The 24,130-nt window shown below is 43.9% G+C and overlaps 1 protein-coding gene across 1 annotated transcript in view; it reads right to left on the reverse strand.

Moving 5' to 3' along the window:
* Positions 1 to 2,304: 2,304 nt before the first annotated feature.
* FZD3 (frizzled class receptor 3) overlaps positions 2,305 to 24,130 on the reverse strand; it is a 37,333-nt gene continuing 15,507 nt past the window's right edge. Inside the window, exons 2-6 of the mRNA XM_015422813.1 lie at positions 19,026 to 19,222; positions 16,540 to 17,557; positions 7,170 to 7,318; positions 5,301 to 5,534; positions 2,305 to 2,518 (exon numbers count right to left, since the gene is read on the reverse strand). Coding sequence (XP_015278299.1) covers positions 2,305 to 2,518; positions 5,301 to 5,534; positions 7,170 to 7,318; positions 16,540 to 17,557; positions 19,026 to 19,222 — 1,812 coding nt within the window. The remainder of the gene's footprint in view (positions 2,519 to 5,300; positions 5,535 to 7,169; positions 7,319 to 16,539; positions 17,558 to 19,025; positions 19,223 to 24,130) is intronic.

Here is a 24,130-nt window from a genome sequence, read left to right on the forward strand (position 1 = left end):
GGGATCTGCATAGACACAGGAAATGGCAGCTTCTTTGCTGACTTTGATTTTTAAAGAACCCTTGAGGTTACGGTATTCAAGCATGGGGGGAAAACAGTACTAAAATTTCAGAACCCAGGAGTCCATATTTAGACATCAGCTCTCCAGTAGGATGAAATGAGGTTTCCTTCAATCTTCAAACACCAGCATAAATTTTTAGGTGAGTGGGATTCTGCCTACCTTCCATATAAATAGAGATTCAAAAAGGGGTGCATGTTAAAAGAATGAGAAAACAATTCCCAGTAGTAGCATCAGCAGCAGTAGGTGAGGTAGGTTTAAATATAAGCCAGTATTTCCAGACTAACTAAGCATTTGTCAGTAGTTGCCTTCCAATATCAAATGTACTGCCAAGAAGTGTGGGCAATATCTTCAGCAAGGGGTGATCATTTGCATTTCTGAGGCATGCATTTGCATATTAGTTAAGACTACATTGAGGGCCACTTAGATATATCGCATTTCCAGCCTGTTCCCATGCGGAAGGGATCTTAGTCCCTATTAAACATTGCGAGCATTATTTTGCAACAGTAAACACCTACTTATGTCAGCCACCAGCAGCTTCTTAAATAAATCTTGAAGCATTTAGAATAAAGTTGAGAATAAACTTTGGTTTCCCATCCACAAGTATGGGATTCAAAGAGCTACTTTAGATGTGCCCAAGAATGTGGCATGCACAGTAGGATCTAATTCTTCTTTTAAGAACAGATTAATTTTCAAAAAGCAGTTTGCCATGCTGCATAATTCCTTTCAACCCACAAAATTATTTGTATGAATTTTTTTAACCCCAGTCCTAGAGATGCTTCCTGTTTCAAAGTCTTCAGAGTATAGTGCCATTCTAAAATTAGGAGACTTAACAATACAGTAAGAGCTATAAATTTCTCCCTTCCCATCTCTCACAGATGAAAGCTGTCAGACCATATGTGACAAAGAAGTGCTTTAGGTATCAGCCATACAGTTGTCCATTCCTGAAACTAAAACATGGTTTGACATTGCCTGCTGTATCCACAAAGATATATAACACCCCAATACAAAATTTAACAATGGTGAACTGAAGTACACCAAAGAACTTCCTTGGGGAAACCTCTGTAAGGACCTGGATGGAGGAAACGTTCTCTTAATCTCCACCTGCACATCTTGGGACCCTGAGATGGGAAATTATCAAGAAATTCTGCATCATCTTCTTAATGACTGCATGCAAGCCTTGGCAGATGACCCGTTATCAAATGAGCCAAAAGATTATATAATATACCAATAGATCCACTTTTCCTTTGCTTCTCCTCCCACAGAAACATGCCCACCTTCCTCCTTTTACAGATTCCACAAGCCCCCCCCCCCCAAGTGCTGACCAAGGCACTGAGGCTAGCAGAGACTGGGAATGGGGGTGTTTCATATGGAGAGCAAACAGATAACAGAATTGACAAGTCTATTTGCCTCTCATCCATCGATTGCCAGTGAAGGGATTTGGGATGCTGAATTCAGCTTGGATAACTGACATTCAACTCCACTTTTCTCCTTTCCCTGTGTAAAAATTGTAAACAAGTAGGAAATCAGAACATTTTCTATAAAAACAATACTACAAAAAACTATACTCCCCTTACTCCTAACCCTGCCTCCCTCCCACCCCCCCGCAACTGAGACTAGCAATTTCAGTTAAAAGCTGACACCCTTACACGGAGCTTTTATTCTTCTTACTGAATGTTCATTATCCTTCTTGCTGCATTTCCAGTGTAACTGCTTAAAATCTCCTGCTGGTTCCCTACAGACGTCTTTTGTACAGTTAATATGCAGCCCACCCTCTGTGCTGCAAGGGAACAAGTAACCAGTTTATTATCTAATCAGAGACAAAAAAAAGCCACAGGGAGGAGTTTCTTCAGAGAAGAAAGCCGTCATCTCCTGCTTTTGGGAACTTTTCACAAGACCTTCAAGGTATGTCTTCTGCAGAGGCATACACACAATTTCTTTTTTTAAGTCAATTGTCAAGCAAGATGGGGAAATGTCATCAAATAAATAAAATCCATAAAGGAGTCTAAAATATAAGTACCGCCAAAGGTTAGCTTCAAGACTCGATCGAGCAGCATCCTCATTGTGAGGCAAACCTTCTGCCAAAGAACTGGATACAGAAAGAGGAAGAAGGCAGCACCCAGTTTGATTCCTTTCCACAAAGTTAGCACCTGATAGGACTGAGAACGCTGAGCATTTGGTCACTTTGAAGTCAGCTCTGGGTTAGGCCAATGCATGAGCATTTGGGGAAAGTGGAGGGGAAAGAGATCAAGCACTAGTGCCATCCTCTTCTATAACCCGGTTCATGCTTGTGCCATGTGTTATGTGAGTCACTGGATTGCCACTGAGGTCCCTGGTGCTGCTGTGACGTGACTGATCGTTGAGCCGGTGGGAACTGCTGTGCCTGGAGTGGTCAGTCAGTCGGGACATACTGCCGTGAGGTAGTCTATCTTCAAGCCCTCGGTAACTGCAGGGGGTATACCTAAATCATAAAAACTAATCTGTTTCAGTAACAGGACAGGCAACAGTGCGTGTACACACATCCATATAGGTACAGGGACTAACATTTTTACCCAAAATACATGCAACACAGATTAGCAAAGCCTGGTTAGGGAATGGACCACAGCTCACTTACTTTACTTGCATAATGTCCCAGATTCAACACTTTGTTTCAAAATTCTTCTTCAGTTAACTAAATACAAGCAAAGAGAAACTAAAGCTGAGTACAAGCAAAAAGGACTGAGACATATGTTTATGTAATGCAGAAAAAATATAAAAATGATTCTACCTATTACAAGTTATCTCAGGTATAATTTTCAATACAACCAGGATATACACATCTCAGGAGAACATCCTATAAAGTAAGTATAATATTACTAAACAGAAACACCACCTCCAAAGAAAATGCATAAGCAACTTCCAAAGAGAACACAAAAGCAAAAAAAGCTTCCAAAGAGGATACATAAGCAAAAAAATAATAAATTACATACATGAGCAGCTTACCCTCAGAAGGATGGCCAACCAGTCACTAACCAAAGAAGAGAAGAAGAAGAGGAGAAGAGATTGGATTTATACCCCGCCCTTCACTTGGGAGTCTCAGAGCGGCTTACAAACTCCTTTCCCTTCCCCTCCCCACAACAGACACCCTGTGAGGTGGGTGGGGCTGAGAGAGCTCTGACACAAACTGCTCTTTCAGGAACAGCTGTGCCAGTGCTTGTGACCGACCCAAGGTCACATCAGCAGGTGCAAGTGGAGGAGTGGGGAATCAAACCCGGTTCTCCCAGATTAGAGTCCGCACACTTAACCACTACACCAAACTGGCTCTCAGAAACCTTACAGAGAAATTTTAACCCCTATTTTTGCTGCCGGTCTTGCCTCAAAATGATAACAAACTGTTAGGCTTGATATACAGTCACCAGAAAGGAGCAATTGCCTAACCTAGATATTAAAGGGACATACATTCACTACAGAAAACAAAAGAGTTCTAGAGGCTGATTTTCAATACAACCAGAATATACACATCTCAGAACAACATCCTATAAAGTAAGTATAATGTTACTAGACAAAAGCACCACCTCCAAAGAGAATGCAAACAGTTTCCAAAGAAATTACATAAGCTAAAAAAACACACATAAGCAGCTTACCCTCAGAAGAATCTGCAGTTTGTATAAATGGGTAACCAGTCATAAACCAAAGAAACCTTAGAAGGAAATATTAACACCAATTCCTGCTTTGCCTCAAAGTTAAGTAACAAATTGTTGGGCTTAATATACAGTCACTAGGATGGAGCAAGGCATTTCCTGGATATTAAAAGGACATACACCCACTATAGAAAACAAGAGAGTTCCAGAGACTGATTTAAATCCATGAAGCCTCTCTTTAGTATAATGTCTTTTGTAGATTAAATCTATTATAACTATTGCTGTTTGAAGTTTCTAAGACTAGAAATTTGAAGTCATTGAAGGCATGGCCCTTGTCAATAAAATGTTGTACAAGTGGAGATTCTACGTGTCATTGTTTGATACATGACTTATGCTCAATAATGCGTGTCTGTACGGATCATGTAGACATCCCCACGTAGTATGAATCACACCCACATTTAATCAGGTAGATGACCCGCTTTGGAAAACAGTTGGTAAAGGATTTTAAAGGTTTCTTTGGTTAGTGACTGGTTGCCCATCCTTCTGAAAGTAAACTGCTCATGTATGTAATTTGTTATTTTTTTACTTATATATCCTCTTTGGAAGCTTTTTTTGCTTTTGTGTTCTCTCTGGAAGTTGCTGATGCATTTTCTTTGGAGGTGGTGCTTCTGTTTAGTAATATTATACTTACCTTATAGGATGTTCTTCTGAGATGTGTATATCCTGGTTGTATTGAAAATTATACCTAAGATAACTTGTAATAGTAAAATCATTTTTATATTTTTGCATTACATAAACATATGTCTCAGTCCTTTTTGCTTGTACTCAGCTTTAGTTTCTCTTTGCTTGTATTTAGTCGTAACTGAAGAATAATTCTGAAATGAAGTTATTAATATCCGGAACCTTCCTATCAATTCATCGGACTACTTACCTGCTTGACCTACTTATGCTTTATAGCATCTATGTATTATTCCAGGTTCAATACTTGGCATCTCTAGTTAAAAAGATCTTGAATAGCAGACCTGAGGCAGACTTCTGCCTAAGACATTAGAGAGCTAGTGAATCAGACCTGGGCCAGATACAGTAATGATTTAGGACGGTACAGAAGAGACATGTTTCGGTGGAAGAGTCTTTGCTTTTATCACCATATTTTACATGCAGAAAATAGTGTAAAATACTTTATATATTATATTTAGCAGCTAAATGGGGGGGGGAATACATAATACTTTAAGGGTAAGTTTGGGGATGGTAACTGTAATTTATATCAATGGCCTAATGACCCCTAAGTTCTTTGAAAGCATGGTTGCATCTCCATGTGGGGCTGGAGGCTCTCACATGGTCTGGACACCTCTAGTTTGAAAAGGGGAAGTTAATACCCTGTGAAAAGTATAACTTGTAAGGCAATAGCAATGTGAATTCCAATAACATCCTGCAATTCCAAAGAGATTTGGATAACAAAAGGTTTCAGTTATTTGGGGAGTTGATAGCATTGCACTTAATGATTATGGGTAGTGTCACCACACTTCCTCTGAATTCTTATAACCACTGGCTAACTTCTGCTTCAATATAAACAAACACTCTGCTGATATATGTTATATCTGCATGACAAGATTTTAATCTCACCTGCCATCTCGTGACCTATGCAAACTGCCATGGTAGCTACTGACTTTGCTGTGGACACTGCCCGCTTTGCTTCGCTGGTCATCCATCATAGCAAGCTGGGTAGAGGAAGCATGAGTAGAGGTCCCTTGAGTGGAGGTGCCTCTAGATTTGCGAATTATGGGTGTGTTGGGGTCTCGCAGCAGAGACTGAGCAAAGTCAGGCTCCTGCAGCACTTGCCGGCTCTCATTCACAACTCTGGGGAATAGTAAAACCAGATTAGCTCAATGTCAGAAAGACACACAACAGTGTAAAGAGACGGTAGCCAAAAACAGTCCAATGAACACACTATGCAAATCAGAGGCGCCAGGTTTTACTATATCTGTACCTAGATGGGAAAATGGTGTGTCCATCACAGAAATCTAGGCCAGTATTGTAGGGGGAGTGGGAGAAGAAGCTATTTTATATTCTTTTCACCTCCAGCATCTGTATTACATGGGTAGGATCCATTCTATTTCCTCTGCCCCTAATTTTAAAACAGAAGAACCCAGAATATGGACACCATGGTTCTTCTCACAGCAGGCAGAATCAGTTGTGTCCTTATACCTAAACCTGTCCAAAGCTTCCCATCAGCCCTAGACATGTTCACAGTGATTTACAGGAATGGCCTTTTGTCAATTAGGTAGAGAGAATTGTGACAATCTCAAGTCTGCTGCACTTTGGTGACTGGGCATTGGATGTATCTAACCAGCTTAGCCTGGGTGCTCTAGAGTGAAAAGAGTAGAAAAAGAAACCAGAATGTCTGTGTATTCATGAATTTAAGTCTTCATCACTGCCAGTGCTCAGACTCCCTAGGTGTGTGAAGGAGGCAGATCACAACAAAGTTTCAAGAGTAACTGATCTTCATAACCTCCCTCCTCTGTAAAGGTCCAGTGCATCCTGAAGACCATCATCTAAAAACTAGAAAAATACATAAGTCATCTCCTCCTCAAACCCTATATTCCTGCTTTTTAGGGACACTACCACAAGAATATCCTTGAGATAGCACAAGCAGGTAGCACCAAAAATCACAATCTAAACTGCAAAGTGGTTCTTCCTCAGAGATACTGTTGAACTGATAAGAAAGTTTCTGGGTAGAACGTTGGGTATCTTCTGAGCAGTATTAGGAATATTGTCCATGAACTATGAATAACTGCTTTATCAGAATTAGAAATTCCTAAATTCTAGCAGTTCCAATCTGCCGCTTTGCCTCCTTTTACATTATTAGAACTTACTCTTTTTTCCTGCGACCATGAAAAAAGCTGGCCCACTCAAAACAGGTCTTTTTACTTCCAACCCAGAAGACTGATTCTGTTTCAGAATCTTCCTCAGGGAGTTCAACAATAATTTTCAGCACAAGGTTGCCAAATACAAAAGTTTTAATGTATTGTGATCAAGATGATTAAGATGATATATGAAGAAATTATTGTAAAAATATTTTTCAAAAAATATAAAATTATTTATGATAGGTTATAATCATTTGTGCACGGTATTTGTTGTATGATAGAATTCATGGGGGCAGTCAGACTGGTGGCAGCATAGTGCTTCACTGCATTTTCTTGGTTGAGGAAACACAGGGAAGTCCTACAGCTGCTAGTGCCTCTGTGCCTAATTATCTGGAGCAAGACGAAAATGAATCCGGATTGGTAGCAGCCACAGTGTCTGCTGTTGCCTCTGCATCCTAGCCAGGGGTGGGGGTGGGGATTCTGGATATTAGAACGTTGGGTATCTTCTGAGCAGTATTAGGAATATTGTCCATGAACTATGAATAACTGCTTTATCAGAATTAGAAATTCCTAAATTCTAGCAGTTCCAATCTGCCGCTTTGCCTCCTTTTACATTATTAGAACTTACTCTTTTTTCCTGCGACCATGAAAAAAGCTGGCCCACTCAAAACAGGTCTTTTTACTTCCAACCCAGAAGACTGATGGGATCCCCACTATAAGAGCCATCAGGTATTTCATCAGAAAGAGGATCAGGTCTGGGCGACTCATCTGGGTGACCTGGAGAAGGATGAGAAGAAAGAAAGTGAGGCAAACAACTGAAGTACATTGTTTCATTTGTTAACTCATTTAAAATAGACATTATATGGGGGAAAGGCTAGACCACTCTCAGCTGAATCCCTTGATTTCCCTCTTATAGGTAAATATGAAGAAAGCTGAATCAGCTTGGATTTAAACTTAAGCCATTTAAAGTTAACCAGAAATACATTTAAACAGGTTCCTGAGTTGTAATTTAGATACTTCCTAAATATGAGAATACAAACATTAGAACAAGCTAGCAACATTGGCGTGGGAAGGACCTATGTGCCATAATCTCACACTAGTGCTTCGTACAAACCATACTGGAGTGGCATGCGGAACAGCCATCTAGAAGCAGCTCTTGACCTGTTCAGAAGGCATGAGCAACCATGAGAACAGCCGCAGGGTTATCATCTCTATAAAATGCATGGTTCCATGGCAGAAAAAGAACATGCTCCCAATTGAGATCAAGGCCCTGAGGGACTTGCTACAATTTCACAGGGCCTGCAAAATGAAGCCGTTCTGCCAGGCCTTTGGTTGAGGCGGTGGCCCTGAGGGACTTGCTACAATTTCACAGGGCCTGCAAAATGAAGCCGTTCTGCCAGGCCTTTGTTTGAGGCGGTGGCCCTGAAGGACTTGCTGCAATTTCACAGGGCCTGCAAAATGAAGCCGTTCTGCCAGGCCTTTGGTTGAGGCGGTGGCCCTGAGGGACTTGCTTCAATTTCACAGGGCCTGCAAAATGAAGCCGTTCTGCCAGGCCTTTGGTTGAGGCGGTGGCCCTGAGGGACTTGCTACAATTTCACAGGGCCTGCAAAATGAAGCCGTTCTGCCAGGCCTTTGGTTGAGGCGGTGGCCCTGAGGGACTTGCTACAATTTCACAGGGCCTGCAAAATGAAGCCGTTCTGCCAGGCCTTTGGTTGAGGTGGTGGCCCTGAAGGACTTGCTACAATTTCACAGGACCTGCAAAATGAAGCCGTTCTGCCAGGCCTTTGGTTGAGGCGGTGGATGTTTCCACCATCTTGGCCTCCCCTGCACATAGTAGGCCTACAGATGTCTACTATCCTGCTAATGTCTAACAGGAAGCATATTGGGCTGCTCTGGAGTAATGTTATGTCTTTTAGTTACCATCCTGTTTTATTTAACTGGTTTTAAATGGCTGTGGCACAACTCTGCACACAGGTTCAACCTCTGGCATCTCCAGTTAATAGGATTCAGTAACATGTAATGTGAAAGATCTCTAGCTAGACCCCAGAGAGTCACTGACAGTTAAAGTAGACTATACTGACCTTGGTAGATCAATGGGTCTCACTTGGTATGAGGCAGCTTCATGTGTGTAGTAAAATAGATCACAACCACTTCTGAGTCCAGGTAGAGGATTACAGCAAGCAGAGAGAGGGAGCAGAACTTTCTCCTTGCCTGTGGTAATTTTTTATTTATGCAGAGTTTTTTCATATGAATGCTTCTGTGATTATCCAGAAATATGTGGGTACAGCCTTTGAACTGTTATGCAGCACAGTTCTTGTATACAAATGACAATGGTCATCTTGATAATCATCAGCCCTATTTTTGAAATGAAATAGAACTGGTTCTCCTGCAAATGTTACCCTTAGGAAACTTTCAGAGCAGCCCCGCATGATTAATCAGACAAGAAAGAAACAGAGTCACTGTCAAAAGTCATCAGCATCAATTAAGCTTCTAGGGCAGAAAATTGGTAGCAATGGGATTAGAGAAATGACATGCAAAGGATGGACAATGGAGAAATGGTTGACCCCACTTGATGTGACTGGAACCCAGAGAAAGAAAGCCTTGTAAAAATATACACATAGTTTGCTCTCTCCCAGCCCCACGCTCTTAGTTGATGCTGTGGACTTGGCCAAAAATCAGCACCCAATAGCAAGCAAAGAACAGAATGTTGGGATTTTCCCAGTTCCATAGTAATAATATTGCAACTGAGCAGACAACAAATAGCTTCTGATCTAGGCAATTTTACTCTCAGAATAAAATTTTAACACACAAATGGATCTGAACATCCCCTCCCCCCCGGGGACGAGAAGTGGACATTTGAGCGGAGAGCCAGTTTGGTGTAGTGGTTAAGTGAGCGGACTCTAATCTGGGAGAACTGGGTTTGATTCCCCACTCCTCCACTTGCACCTGGCTGGATGACCTTGGGCAAGCCGTAGTTCTGATAAGAGCTGTTCTTGAAAAAGAGCAGTTTCTGTCAAGAGCTCTCTCAGCCCCACCTACCTCACAGGGTGTTTGTTGTAGGGAGGGGAAGGGAAAGGAGTTTGTAAACCGCTCTGAGACACCTTTGGGTAGTGAAGGGCGGGGTATAAATACAATCTCCTCCTCTTCTTCTTCTCTTAATTCATGCCTTCCGTTCTACCTGGGTCCCACTCTACTCACAACAGGGAGACTATCCAAACTGAAAGGTCTCCACTGACCTTGGGAAACTGAAAGCTTAAATTTCCCAAGATTAAATGAGACTCCCACATAAAGTACCTTCTGTTGTTTACTATGGCACAAGCAATGCTCCTTCTAAGCTGTGGAGTCTTATGAGCAAAAATTCTACTTTGTGAGCTCCTGACATTAAAGTTGTGAGTGAGTCAGAGGTCATTTCGGGGGGGAACGCAGTTCCCCGGGGTGAGATGCAGGGGGGCGGGGCACATGATGAAGCCCCGCCCCCTGCTTCCGGCCACCCCGCTTCCAGCCCTCATTCAGCCAGGAGGAGGCAGGAGAAGAGGGAGGGTAAGTTGCTTCCTCCCTGCCTCTCCCCACCCCTGCCTGCCTGGGGCCAGGGAGGGCCTTGGCGGGGCTTCCTCGCACTCCCGCTGGCCTTGCAGGTCCACTGCCGGGCCCCTGATGTCAGGGGGTGTGGCATATGCTAATGAGTTATGCTAATGAGTTCTCCTAGCTCTTTTTCTACGAAATGACCCCTGGAGTGAGTGATTTGGCTGCTGCTCTGGAGCCATCCTTCCTGAGCTAAGGAAAAATGTGTGAGCCGGTGGCTAAAGAATTGTGAGCTAGCTCAGCTTAGAGGGAACACTAAGCACAAAGTAAAGGGGAGAGAGCAGAAGAGGACCTAAAATCCATTCCTAGACTCTTCTATGGAAGAAGTAAAATATCTAGAAAAGCCTAATGAGTTCAGACTTTGACTAAGATGGAAAGTTATATACACTTTCATTTTCCTCATATAAATTAGTTTGACTCAGGAGAGTTGCCAGCTCTTGCTCGCTTATATAATAAATTACTTCTATCAAACTGCTTAGAGCTAGACCAGCAGTTACCCGGGGAGGAATACAACAGTTCTCAAGGAACAGCATGACAAGGATAAAATACCACTGCTGCAATTTAAAAACAAAACAGAAAATGGATATGCATATATGCTTGTGGGCAGTCTTCCTCAGTAATAGCTCCCATCTTGTAGCAGCTCAAGAAAACTGAGAGTGAACCAGTTAAGTCAGGGGAAAGTTCCACAGTAAACAAGGACTCTGCAAATGATCACTGGCATCATAGCATTTGCAATGTGCAAAGTTTCAGCTGGCAGCCAGTGAACACAGAAGTCCCTAGAGAAAGAGTGGGCAATTTACCACTATTGTCTGTATACTTTTCCCTGGCTCTTTGTGCATTGGTGGCTATACCTCAGGCAGATTCCATCTGCTTGTGAGTAGAAGACCACAGCAGACTACATATTATACACTCGAATCATTTGTTACGTTTTTGTACTTTGCTCTGTCTCTGAGGAACATCTTCTCAGATACAGGTATTGCCTGGTGAGGCCCTGCTTAGCACATTACCAATGGCAGATGTTTTACAAATGTTTTACATGATGCAGGTAGGTACAAAGACTATATGTGCTCCCCTCTGAAGCACACTTGGCACTGCCCCTTACTGTTTTTAGGTATTTATAATCTTCCACCAAACCTGTGGCTTGACCTAAGGCAGACCCTACCTTTTTGATAATTAGCACTGCTGCTTTTATCACAGCGAAGAACCTATTAAATTTTTTTGACTTGAGGTCTCCAAGGCAATTGATAAAGAATTATTAGCTATTTTCCCCAACCCATTTTTTTCAGACTCTTCCTCTAAAGAAATCGGTGGTGTACAATGTCCTTCCTTCCACCATGTTAACCTCTCAACATCCTTAAGAGATTAAGGGATAGGTTTGTTTTTTTATTTGTTTGTTTTTTACCCCACCGAGGCAGGCTCAGGGCGCAGCCGCCGGGATGGCTGCTAGTAGTGGCTTGTCCCTCAGGTGGCTCGGAAGTGGCTGGCGGTGTCCCGAAGGTGGGGGCCAGTCCAGGGTTAGGCGCTGGAGCGGAACTAGGGGCAGGAACTGTGGTCGTGTCGCACTCCGCTGGTCCCGATGCTAATCCCTCTGAGTCTGGCTCACCCTCGCTGTCCTCAGCTTCCTGGGATTCCTGGTCAACTAAGAGCTGCAGGCAGCGGCGTAGTTGGTCCACGTGCCTCTGGATTAGCTGGCTGTCTTCGGTCGAGACCTCGTAAGAGAGAGGCCCTGTCACCCTTACTACCCGGGCTAGGATCCATGGTTGACCCCTGGCATAGTTCCGGGCATACACTCGACAAAGAAGCTGGTGCTTCTTGTGGTACCGAGCCTGGGCTGTGGTCGGGGGGCCTGGTCCAGATGTAGGCGGTCTAGCCTGGTCGTTTAGCGGCGACCCATCAAGAGTTCTGCAGGACAGCAGCTGGTGGCAGTGTGCGGTGTGGTCTGTTGGCCGAACAGGATGGCGGCTAGCCGGTAGTTCCATTTGCCTTGGACAATTCGGTGGAGCGCCTCTTTGGTCGTACGCACCATTTGTTCTGCCTGCCAGTTTGTTGCTGGGTGAAATGCTGCGGAGTGGACGTGCCGAATTCCATAATATTGTACAAAGTCCAGGAATTCGGCAGGTACTTCCTGGTGTGTGTGGAGACCTTGGGTACCTGAACCTAGTGGTCGGGGAGGTCCTTCAGCAGTAGAATCTGGTGTGCGGGAGCGGAGTCTGGATCGCAGACAGGCAGCGGGAGTCGGCTGAGGGTATTGGCGTGACCCATTGCTTTGCCCAGCCGATGTAGGAGGGTGTATTGGTAACCTGCTAGGAAAATAGACCACTGCAGCACTCTTGGGGAAAACATCTGGGGTGTCTGGCAGTCAGGGGCCAATAGGCCCAACAGCGGCTCGTGGTTTGTGACGACGGTGAAGGGCCAGCCGTACAGGTAATCATGGAATTTACGGACCCCTGCCATGATCGCCAATGCGTCAATTTGCATGTAGTTGCGCTCGGCAGAAGACAAGGTGCATGAGTAGTAGGTGACGAGGACCTCGTGGCCATTGGCCAGTTGGTGCCCCAGGACAGCCCCCACTCCATATGGCGATGCATCGCAAGCTAGCACCACAGGGAAAATGGGCCAGGACAGCGTTTGAAGTCAGTAAGTCTTTAACTGCCTGGAAAGCTGCAGCATGTTGCAATGCCCATTTCCACGGAGCATGTTTGTCCAGGAGGCTGTGCAGGGGCTCAACCATGGCCGCCTTGTGCAGGAGGAAGGAATAATAAAAATTAAGGAGGCCAAGGAAGGCCTGTAACTCAGACTTGAAAGTGGGGGTGGGTGCTTCTATGATGGCCTTGATCTTGTCCAGCATGATGCGGATGCCGCTGGCGTCGACCTTGAATCCCAGGAACTTGATGCCGGGGACCCCGAGCAGACACTTCTCCTGCTTTACTTTCAGCCCCGCTGCGTTGAATCGCTGAAGGACGGCACGAAGACAGTCGAAGAAGGCTTTGGACGACGGTGCCGCAATCAGAACGTCGTCAAAAAAGGGTTGTACTCTGGGGATCCCTTTTAGTAAACAGTCCATCATATTTTGAAAAATCCCCAGAGTGACACTAACTCCAGATTGCAGACGCCATACCTTAAATGCCCCCTGGTGTGTCACAATGGTCTGGGCCTCTGCTGTAGCTTCGTCTACTGGCAGTTGCCGGTAGGCTTGAGCTAAGTCCAATTTGCCGAAGATCTGCGTGCCAGCCAGGGATGCCAAGACGTGGCTGACCATGGGAACGGGATACACGTAGTCTTAGAGGACTTTATTTAAGGTGCATTTGTAATCGGCACAAAATGTGAACGTCCCCGTTACATTTGACTGGGGTGACAATTGGGGTTTCCCACTTTGCGTGGGGTACTGGTTCCAGGACCCCTTGGCTAACCAGGTGGTCGAGTTTGGCCTCAATTTTGGGCTGGAGAGTGAATGGGGGCCGCCAGGCTTTCAGACGGAGTGGGCGGACAGTTGGATTGAGAGTCAGGGCAACCGGGGGCCCGGTGTACCGGCCAAGCGATCTGTCAAAAATGGCTGGGAACTCCTCGCACACCTTGCTGAAATTCCCTGATGCACATTTTGTATCCTGGTGACAGCCAGACCCAAGGCGTCGAACCAGGCTAGCCCCAGTGGACTTGTGAGATGACCCTTAACCACAACCAGTTCCAATGGGCCTTCAAATGACTTGTATTTTATGCGGAACTGGCCCACCCCTTTAATGGCTATGGAGTTCTTTTGGAAGTCCCTTAGCACTAGGCCAGTGTCTTCCAGCGAGGGCCCTCCCATGGGGCAGAGCGTGGGGAGGGTCTCCTCCGAGATTATCGAGAGGGAGGACCCATTGTGCACAGGGCACCCACTTTCAAGACAGTCACTTTAATCTTATTGGAGAACCCCCAGGGTAAGAAATGTATCTGGTTGCAATGCATCGAGGTGCTGTGGAGTTTCGCTGTTTCCTAGTGTGTGGTGGTGCGGCAGTTGCTTCCCTTGGAGCGGCAGACATAGGCGATGTGGCCCAGCTTTCCACAGGAGTGGCAGACGGCATCCTGAAAACGGCAGGACCTCCGTTCATGTGCTTCTCCACAGCTTGCGCAGGCTGCCAGTGTGCTGGAGGATGCCACGGATGGTGACGGGCGAGAGTCATGGCGAGCAGGCCAATGGACCTGCAGCTCCTCTTCCTCATCTGAGGAGGCTGGGGCACCCCTGGGGATACCTGGTGCGTTGCATCAGATGGCGGACGATCCTGATGTGTTCTCTCGAATGTGTTGGCGGTCTGGAGTGCTGTCTCGAGCTTGAGGTCGGCGGTTCCCATGAACTTTCTGCGGATCGCGGATGCCCCAGATGAACTGCGTAAGGATGATTTCCTCGACCCCTGGCAGCTCGCAGTCAATGGCTAGCTGGCATAGCTCGGCCATGTAGATGGTGGCCCCTTTTCCCGACTTTTGCGTTCGCGCCCATAAGTCCATGCGCCTCGTCATTTTTGTGGGCTTTGGTGCGAAATACTCATTCAGGACCTTTAGGAGGTCCATGGAAGTTTTGTCGGCCAATGTCGCCGGAGCTATGAGCCCCTTGGCCAGACGGATGGTGGATAACCCACACAAGCTTAGGAGTAGGGCCTGTTTCTTACCGGCGTCGGTAATGTCGTGGAAGGTGAGGTAGTTCGTCAGCTGGTCCACCCAGGTTTCCCAGAACTCGGGATGCATGTGGTTGAATACATTGATGGCTCCCGGAGCTGCAGCCATGACTTGAGGACGGTGTGGGGAGCGATGATCAGGGGAACGGGGCGCAGTGTGATGCTGCTGGGGGAGCGATGTGGTGCGTGGTGTCCTACTGATCGGTGCTCAGTGCCAGTCCGGAGTTGGAGTTGGGCTTGCTCAACGGGATCCCACCTTCGTCGCCAGTGAAATGTACTGAGTGTGGAGGCTCAGAATGGTGAAATCAGCTCAAGTTTATTAGGTTACATCACAATGGAAGATAAACTAGGCGGTCCGAGGCTGGCTTATATACGTGTCCACACTCACACCTAACACACCCCCAATTCCCTTGATAGGCTGTATTTACATGGCCCAAGTTTCTATAGGTCCCTTTCAGGATCCGGGTGAACCTATTGGTCCACACTAGGATCCGAGGTGGCTATTGTTCTTGGACTGAAGGTTAGTAGGTCTGCCAGACAGCATGGCCAGGCTAGCGTAGCCGTGGCCATCTTAATACATAACAGCATGAGTGTGTGACTGGCCTGAAGTTGCCAGGGAGCTTTAGGTCTGAATGGGGCCTTGATCATGAGCTTCCTCAGTCTGAGTCCAAAACTAGCCACTGCACCCCACGGGGCTCATTGTGAAGTACAATGGCCAAGACACTGTCTCAGCCTAACACTGTGAACAAGCTTTGAACTTAAGGATCCAACAACATGCTCCTTTTGCTTCTTTCCCAAATGTAGCTGCTAGTGGATTCAATGTGCTATTTGAATGGTACACAATTTCTTTTTAAGGAGGCAAAAGCAAGGACTAAAAACAAGAAACAACCTCACCATGGTAGCAGCAGCCCTTGACTTTTAGTACGCAGTACCAAAAACATTCAATTTATTTGCTTAAGACCATAGAGAGTCATAACAAGCTAAGGAGTTATACCAGTTGATTCAGTGTAATCTGTTCCACAAGAGAACTCCACTTACTTTCACATTTGTAAGATAGTCCCTGCCACAGTATTAAATTAGAGCTCCCTTCTTAGTCTTTATTGTCTTAACAATTTGCCTTTACATAGAGGTAAAAAAATACTTATTGTTCATGTTTAGAGACAGGACCTTTTCAATAGCCGTACCATTTGTGGAATGCTCTCTCTTTCAGGAAATTTCCGTTGTCTACTCTGTTTTATTTTAGGTGCCCAATTAAGACAACGTTTCTTGCCAGGCTTTTGAGTTTCTTCCCTATCTTAAACTGTTCTGTTGCCCTGGCTATTTTTTCTTTATTTTACAGCCCATACCATCCAGCGGTGTTATTTTGCTGGCCCTGCTTCTTCAAATTCCGTGCTGACTTTTGTTGTGTATTGAATTTGTTGTTGTTGCAGTTGTTCTGCTGGTGTGGAGTCATTTTTATGATTTAGTGAATCTTGGTTATTTTAAATTGCTGATTGTTTTTATAGCCTTAATAGTTTTATGATGCATAAATATCTTCTTTAAGTATCCGCTTTTTATGGGCTCTTATTTTGCACATTCTACTGGGTTTCTATTCTGAGTGTTAAAGTCACAGTAGATAATATAACTATACCTTCACAGCACTATTCTTCAAAAGGTGTACACTACTGGAAAGGGATGCCAAGGACCACCTACCTGTAACGTTTGGTGTTTGGGAGACTAGGTGGATAGGGATCGGGTGTAGATGCATGAAAATATAAGCTTCCTTACCTGATAGGGGCAGGGTATATGATATTCTTTGCACCGTTCTTGGATCCACGTTGTCTCCCACACACCTCTGTAAGCCTGCTCATAGAAATAGCAGCCGATCACAACCAAGAGTGGTACCAGGTAGAGAACACTGAAGATGCCAATCCGGATCATGAATTTCACCAACTTGTCTTGGTTCTCCTTCTCTAAAGGAATTTCAATGCGTACTCGATTTAAGGAGATAATGCCAGCTAGTAACAGAGAGACTCCAACCACCACATACAGGCAGAGGGGAGCAAGAACAAAGTATCTCAAAGAATCCACGTCATAGAGGCCAACAAAACATACGCCACTAATGTTGTCACCTTCGATTTTATTCATAGCTAGAAGGATGATGGTGAGGGTTCCTGGGATACCCCACGCACTAGCATGGAAAAGCAGGGCTTTCTTCTCAATGGCTTCGCTGCCCCACTTTGGCACAGCTGCCAAGAACCAAGTTATAGTAAGAATCACCCACCAGACACTCCCAGCCATGGTAAAGAAATAGAGCACCATAAAAAGCATGGTGCAAGCTTTGTTGTGAGAGCCCTGTGTCACTGTGGAAGCCTTGTACACATTGGGGCTAGAGGGATTGCAGGAAACGCGGTCTTCTAGCAAAAAGCCAATGAAGAAAATGAGAGATACCATCATGTAGCAGACAGCATAGAATATTATAGGCCTTTCTGGGTAGCGAAATCTCGTGACGTCAATCAGAAAAGTCAAGAAAGTAAATAAGGTGGCTGAAAGGCAGACAATGGAGATCACGCCAATGAAGTATCGTGCAAAAGAGAGCTCTTCACGCCTAAAATACATATTTGGACATGGGGGGGAGCAGTCTCGTACCCTCAGGAATGTGTAACCCAAATCAGGATCTATTTTTAACTCTCGGGGGCACCAGAAGCCATAGTCCCTTTGCACTGCTACCAGCACCTCTTCTGTTGGCTCTCCAACTACACTGAGATCGATGGGACGGGGGTAAGGCTCATCACAATCTGGGAACCTATAACAGGGAACAAAAATAAAGCCTATTGAAGCAAGTTTACATACACATTTATTGATGACTACAAAATAATCAAGCAGCTTTCTTGCCTTGGTTCCCTCAAGTGAGAATAGTTTCAGAGGGGTACTGTAATATTGGATAGTAATAATGTCATGTCAAGCTCTTGGGGCAGACATTACTTACTGTTTAAATGATCAAGCAGGCCCTGTGCAATCTCAGACTCTGATCTTCACTAAGGAACTCTGGTTTTTACTAACATCTACTGGGAGCATGCAGACCAAGATCTATCTGATCATTTCTAATTGGTGTAAGAACTTCAGTCCATTTCCAAGTCCTGTCAATGTAAACTTCTTCTCTCTACCCATTCTCTTCTCCCTGTCCTAATCCTAGAAAACCACACAGGCTTTGATGTCAGTCATGATATGAAAAAAAAAATGCAGGACTCTGTGAATACAACAAATGGGACAGGGAAGTGTTCACTTACCCCACCCCCCACAAATAGATGGAATGCACTGGGGGGGGGGAGGCTTTAGGCTACTTGAGAGATAAAACATTCCTTATTTGAGAATTGGTGCTTGGGACAGAGACAACTTGAGCTGAGTGCCAAGCACAGCAGAACACTAGCTGCCTGATTTCCTGTCAATTTATTATGACTGAGTTTCCTGACCCAACACAAGCCAGACCATTTCTCTCAGTCTCTACCCATTTGGCTAAGCTAGAAAAAAGGAGGAAAGCGTCCACTCATCAAGAAATTAACAAAAGCTAACTCATCCTAATGGTTGAGTGATTACTCTCATCATTAAAACCTTGTAATGCTTCCCTAGCCAGTCTGTCTCAACTGGCTTGGATGTATTTTATTTGTGAACTTCAACTCTTACAAAAACCATTGCTGGGCACATTGATTTGTTTTTTCTAAGGCAGCAAAAGGCTTAGGATTACTCAAGATAAGACAAAATTTTGCAAAGCTGATTGAAAGTTCAACTTCTTGTCATTCAATGGTTAACTAAATTTGGTCATCCACACCACACACTCAGAGAGAACAGGAAAGAAATGGTTAGAAGAATGGAACTTGTATGCCAATTTGACTTGGGGGGAAAAGGTAAGTTTTAAAGTCTGTCATAGTCTGACAACTTAAAGGATTTGTTTTGTCTTGGTAATAACCAATGCCACAACTGGGCACAAATATTTAAAATGGTGTTAACTGTGATGGGGTGCAAGTAAGCCACACTAGTGCCTCAGCAGAAACACACTAGTCTAGTCTGAGAACAAACTTAATTTATATATCCTAGAACATACTGAAAAAGTGTCTGCGAGTGTTAAATGCCATCAAGTCGCTTCTGACTTATGGTGACCTTATGAATTAATGACCTCCAAAACATCCTATCCGTAATCAGATCTTGCAAACTGAGGGCCATGGCTTCCTTAAAAATAGCTGGCAATTAAACAAAGTAAAAATGGAAGGGCTCACCTACTGCATTCCATATCCTCTGGCCAAGACACACCAAACATCTCCATGAGTTTTGAGCATTCTGTATAAGCTCGTTGACAAATCCTGCGACAAGGGAGGGTAACTCTACCATACTCCATGCAAACAGGAGCATATAGAGCACACAAAAATGGCCGAAAATCACGGGAACATTCCAGGTTCACCATTGGATGGAATGGCTATAAAGAGAGTAAAAACAAACAAACTAAATACTTCCAGGCTATCATTTAAAACAATAAAGTAGATTCAGCCTTGTGAAACAATCTGGGTGGTTATCACAATCCAACATCTGCTTTTCTCCCCAAAGCTGAACACAGACACTAAGATCATAATACAGACAGTGGAGGTAACAGACTTGAACAGAATGCCAACAAGTATTTGTAAGAATGAGCATCATGCATTGTGGCAACTTTCTAATTGCTTTCATTTAAACTGCCAAGCCTTAAAGATGGCAACTTTCTAATTGCTTTCATTTAAACTGCCAAGCCTTAAAGATGTCCATGTTGCTTCTGTGTGGAGTTTGGTGGGCAGCAAGTCATGAAAACCGATCTGAACAAGATCTCTTTTATAATCTGTACCTACTCTCCTCAGAGGAGTATTAGGAAAATTTGTATACCACCTTTCTATCATTAAAAAAGCATCAAAGCAATTTATAAAATTAAAAGCTTGCCTGTTTTGCCATAATAATCTAGGGATAAATATATTTACCCTCTACTCTGTGCTTTGCATTTGGTCAAAATATTCAGGCAGCTGAAACTTTCGCTTGTTCTTCCTTGTAATTAGCTTCAGAAAAAAAAATTAAAGACATTACACCTCTTGTATGTTTGTGCCAACTATGAACAGTGTGTCAATTTCCTCTAACAACACACTTACTGCTGGATTCCATGGATCTGTTCTGCTAATGGCAGTGCTTTCCTCCGGTGTAGGAAACAATGCTATAACTCAGGGCCAGAATGGTGTAGAGGATACAGTGTTGATTTGTACCACAAAAGCCTGGAGTTCAAATCTCCATTTAGCTGTAAAGCTCACTGGGTGGCCTTAAGACCATCTCACAGGCTTAATATGAGCATACAGTGAAATAATGTATGCCACTCTGAATTCCTTGGAGGAAGGGTGTGCTGCAAATGTGATAACACATCTCCACACCCCAATAAACCAGCTAGCCATAAAAAGAAGTGAATGGAAAGCTGTCAGCAAACACTAGAGTTGCCAGTGCTCCCAAGGAATGTGCAAAGGAACCAGTGCTATAATATATGCAGATTTTAAACTAGCCATTATATACTCCCCCCAAAAGTGCACACAAAAATCCATTCCAGCACTCTTCTTTGAAAAAGATGGAGCATATTCTTTGTAATCATCTAAGGGCAAGTCCATCCTTCACATTACCTCTACTTAATGTATTTTTAATTCTATTTTAATTCTAGAAAAGAAAAAGCAGTTTTTCTAGAACTTAGTTGCTTAGGTTGAATTATGCATTAGGCTTCCACTGAGCTTAGAGGCTCAAATAGCTGCATTGGTTCAAAGCAAAATACAAAAACAAAAGCCACATACTACCTTTTACTAGAACTAATAAAAATAATGTATTGCAATACTTTGAGGTTGGATGGGAGTAAAGAAGTGATGGCCAGAAATAATAGGAAAAACTGATAAAACAGACCTGATTTCCCCCATTTCCCCCCAAGTATCTTTTCCATTTTTCCCATTGAAAAATTGGAAAATTCGGCAGAGTGCTGGAAAAAACCCTTCTATGAAATATTTATCCAATCTATTAATTTAATATTGTTCCTGTTGCTCTGTGGTACAAAACTCAGTTTATAATATTACTTAGTGATTATTTCATAGTGCTTTATGCTTTAGATTTTATTTGCTCTTGGCATTTATACCAGTGTAACTTGCTATTTATCTCTATGGTACATTTGTATTGTGTGACTGTCTTGACAATCACTGACACATCTTAATTGCTTTTGCTCCATAACTGAGTTAATACTACCCTTTATAATTTCTTATAACTGAGCACTGTTTAATTTACCTTGCATTTGGGTTGAAGTGATCTTTGTTAGCGATATTTCAATATCTGTTGTTTATCACTTGTTTCTAACATCACCTTGAACTTAGCTTTTCTTGTTAGCTTATCATTGTGCTCACTGTAAACAATCTACTTTGTTTGGTGCCTGAGTACACACACACAACCAGGCTTATGCACAGTAGAGTCACACACTAACACATTCCATTTACTCTGTTTAAAGGTCCTCTTATGGCACAAGGATACCTCATACAACACCACCACACATAAACCACATAACGATAGGTAACACACTAAGGACCAATAAGAGACAGGGACATACGTACCGGGATAAGTACACATACCGATACCAATACATTAGAGAGAGGAAGAAGACAAACACCACCTGGCACAAACCACATATACGTGCCCATCCATACACACTCACATGCATGCTCATATACACAAAACTTACACGAATTAAGTAAATCACATTATAAGTGCAAACGACAACACCCACACAATCATAACTAATAAGTAATTCACCTGATACTTACCTTACGACTCTCAAACATGACTCAAACCTGGAATGCCTTGTCCCTTAATGTTCGAGAACTCAACAACGCCATCAAGAGAAAACGTATTATCAACAACTTGTCTAGATTACAGGCAGACATCATTCTTTTTCAAGAAACCCATCTACGCTCTTCCATACAACACACACTGAAAGCAAACTGGATTCAGCAGTCTAGATTCCAACATCAAGCAACCAAAGTGGATCCTAGAGGGCGTTTCCTCTCTATCAAAGGGATGGTAGAAGATCAGAAAGTCACCATCGCATCCATCTATGCGCCCAATGATAATCAACTGACTTCATTGAAGAAACACTGATCAATCAGAGATCTTTCCAAGATGGTGATGTTATCTTAGAGAGAGATCTAAACCACATTATTGACAATAATCCAAATAATTCACATTCCAACAAATGACTATCTAGAAAAACTAATTCACTCACTAAACTTTCCAACATTCTTCAAGAATTCTGTTTTTTTGATGCCTGGCAATACGTGAATCCATCGGTCAAAGATTACACCTACTATTCATCACTCCATGATATTTACACCCAAATTGATTACATTCTCATCTCAGATTCACTGAGAGACGACATCTCAGAAGCTACAACAGGTGTTCTTTGGTCTGACCATGCATGGGTCAACTGCCAGCTGAAGACACACTCTGATGCACCACGTATCAGACAAGGGTCCTTCAACAGCCATCTTATTTAATAAAGTTTATTCTGACAAAATTGAGCATAGGATCAAACAATATCTTCAAACAAACTGTACCAACAATGTTTCATCCTCTGTAATATGGGATGCCCTCAAAGCGACAAGAGGTCAGCTCATCTCCTTAACATCTTCGTTAAAAACCAAATAAGCTTTTAAAAAGGAATTGACAACCAGGATAACTCATCTTGAACGTTTTCACAAACACAGAGAGAGTAAACATATCTATTGGAATCTCATCACTCAACGTAAACATTTGGAAACACTTGAAAGCTCCAACATCCAAAAGAATCTCTTATTCCTGAAGCAAAAATATTGGATTACCTCCCCCAAATCCCTGAAGATCCTCTCCTAGAGGATGAAAAACTGGAAATCATCCACTTCCATTACAACAGCATGAGATGCAAAAGGAAACTTACATTCCAAATCTACAGCCATGAATGAAGTCTTTACAGAGTTTTATCGCTCTTGATACTCTTCTTAAAAACCCTCATGCTCACTCTTGATACTCTTCTAAAAGACCCTCATGCTCTAAGATCAGGGACTCTGTGACTACACATTCTCATCTCAGCAAACTTACTGATAAACACCATCAAATCCTAGAGAACTCAATCGAGCAACACGAGGTCTGTCAAACTCGAGCATCTGACACCAGAATGGGCTGGTTGAATTGGTTGCATTGTCCATGCTTGAATTACACTGCTTGTATTCTGTATCCTTATCGCTGCTCTTGTTTGCCATTGAATTCCTGAGGGGGAGGGGGAGTGTGTGTAGTTCGCTAGGGAGGATTGCTTGGTAATTTTCCTAAGGGCCCCCAAGACATCTTTCACACAAGAAATGTCCTTGGAGAAGACTGTGCCTGGCTAGATAGTGATTGTATATCTTTCAGAGTCACTGTAGTAATGCTGACATAGGTGTGCATGGAATTTTGGGGTTTCTACCTATATCTTGTCCTTTCCCGCCTTTGCAAATCGGTCCTAAGAAACAGCTTGAACCCACACCATCTCATATCTCTCCCTTATATATAAAGCCGTAGTGGGGCCCAACGTTCCAATTCACACCAACAGTGTTTGGAGGCTTGAACCGTCAGTCAGAAGACGCTGGCTGGGTTGCCTGGCTGCTTTGTGTAGTCCCGCCCACGTCAGCCCCAGCCAGAGTGTTCAGGTCAGTCTGCTCTGGGCCTCTGACAGGAGAGGACCATCTGCAGACTGAGTGCAGGGACGGGGCTTCTACGGCTGGGCCGCTTCAGCCCACTCTTCTCTGATTGGGCCAGCATTTCAAGGTCATTTGCATATGGAAGTTGATTGGACTTCACTCCATTCCACACCTCAAACTCCCTCCCCCCCTCCGCAAGACAGTTGGCATTGTCAGTTGCATATGGGACCTGCTGTATTCTGAGGTAAAATATGTCCTCACTCACAACACATCACTTCCCCTTCAACAGAAACAAACCCAATAACACAATCATGCCACACCACAAAAAAGACAGATCACACCACAAGCAGAATACCACAAGGCAAAAAATGATAGGAAAAGGTGCCAGCAGTCACCCCATTACTGCCACAGATATGTACCTGAGAGCGCTTCAGAGGATGGTGTGCAGGTCCCAGGTTCATGTTTTAAAAGCTGCCTGGGGGGTTATGGACCATACACACACTTTCAACCTTAACATACCTCACAGGGTTGTTGTGCCGATCATACGGGGGAGAGGAGAATGATGTCAGCTGCTTTGGTTCCCACTGCAGGGAATGACTGCCCTTTCCCTAGGCAGAGGCTGCGGGGGGGGGGGAATGTAAACC

Source organism: Gekko japonicus, unplaced genomic scaffold, assembly GCF_001447785.1.
Source record: "Gekko japonicus isolate JY-2015 unplaced genomic scaffold, Gekko_japonicus_V1.1 scaffold7, whole genome shotgun sequence".
In the NCBI taxonomy this organism is placed as follows: Eukaryota; Metazoa; Chordata; class Lepidosauria; order Squamata; family Gekkonidae; genus Gekko; species Gekko japonicus.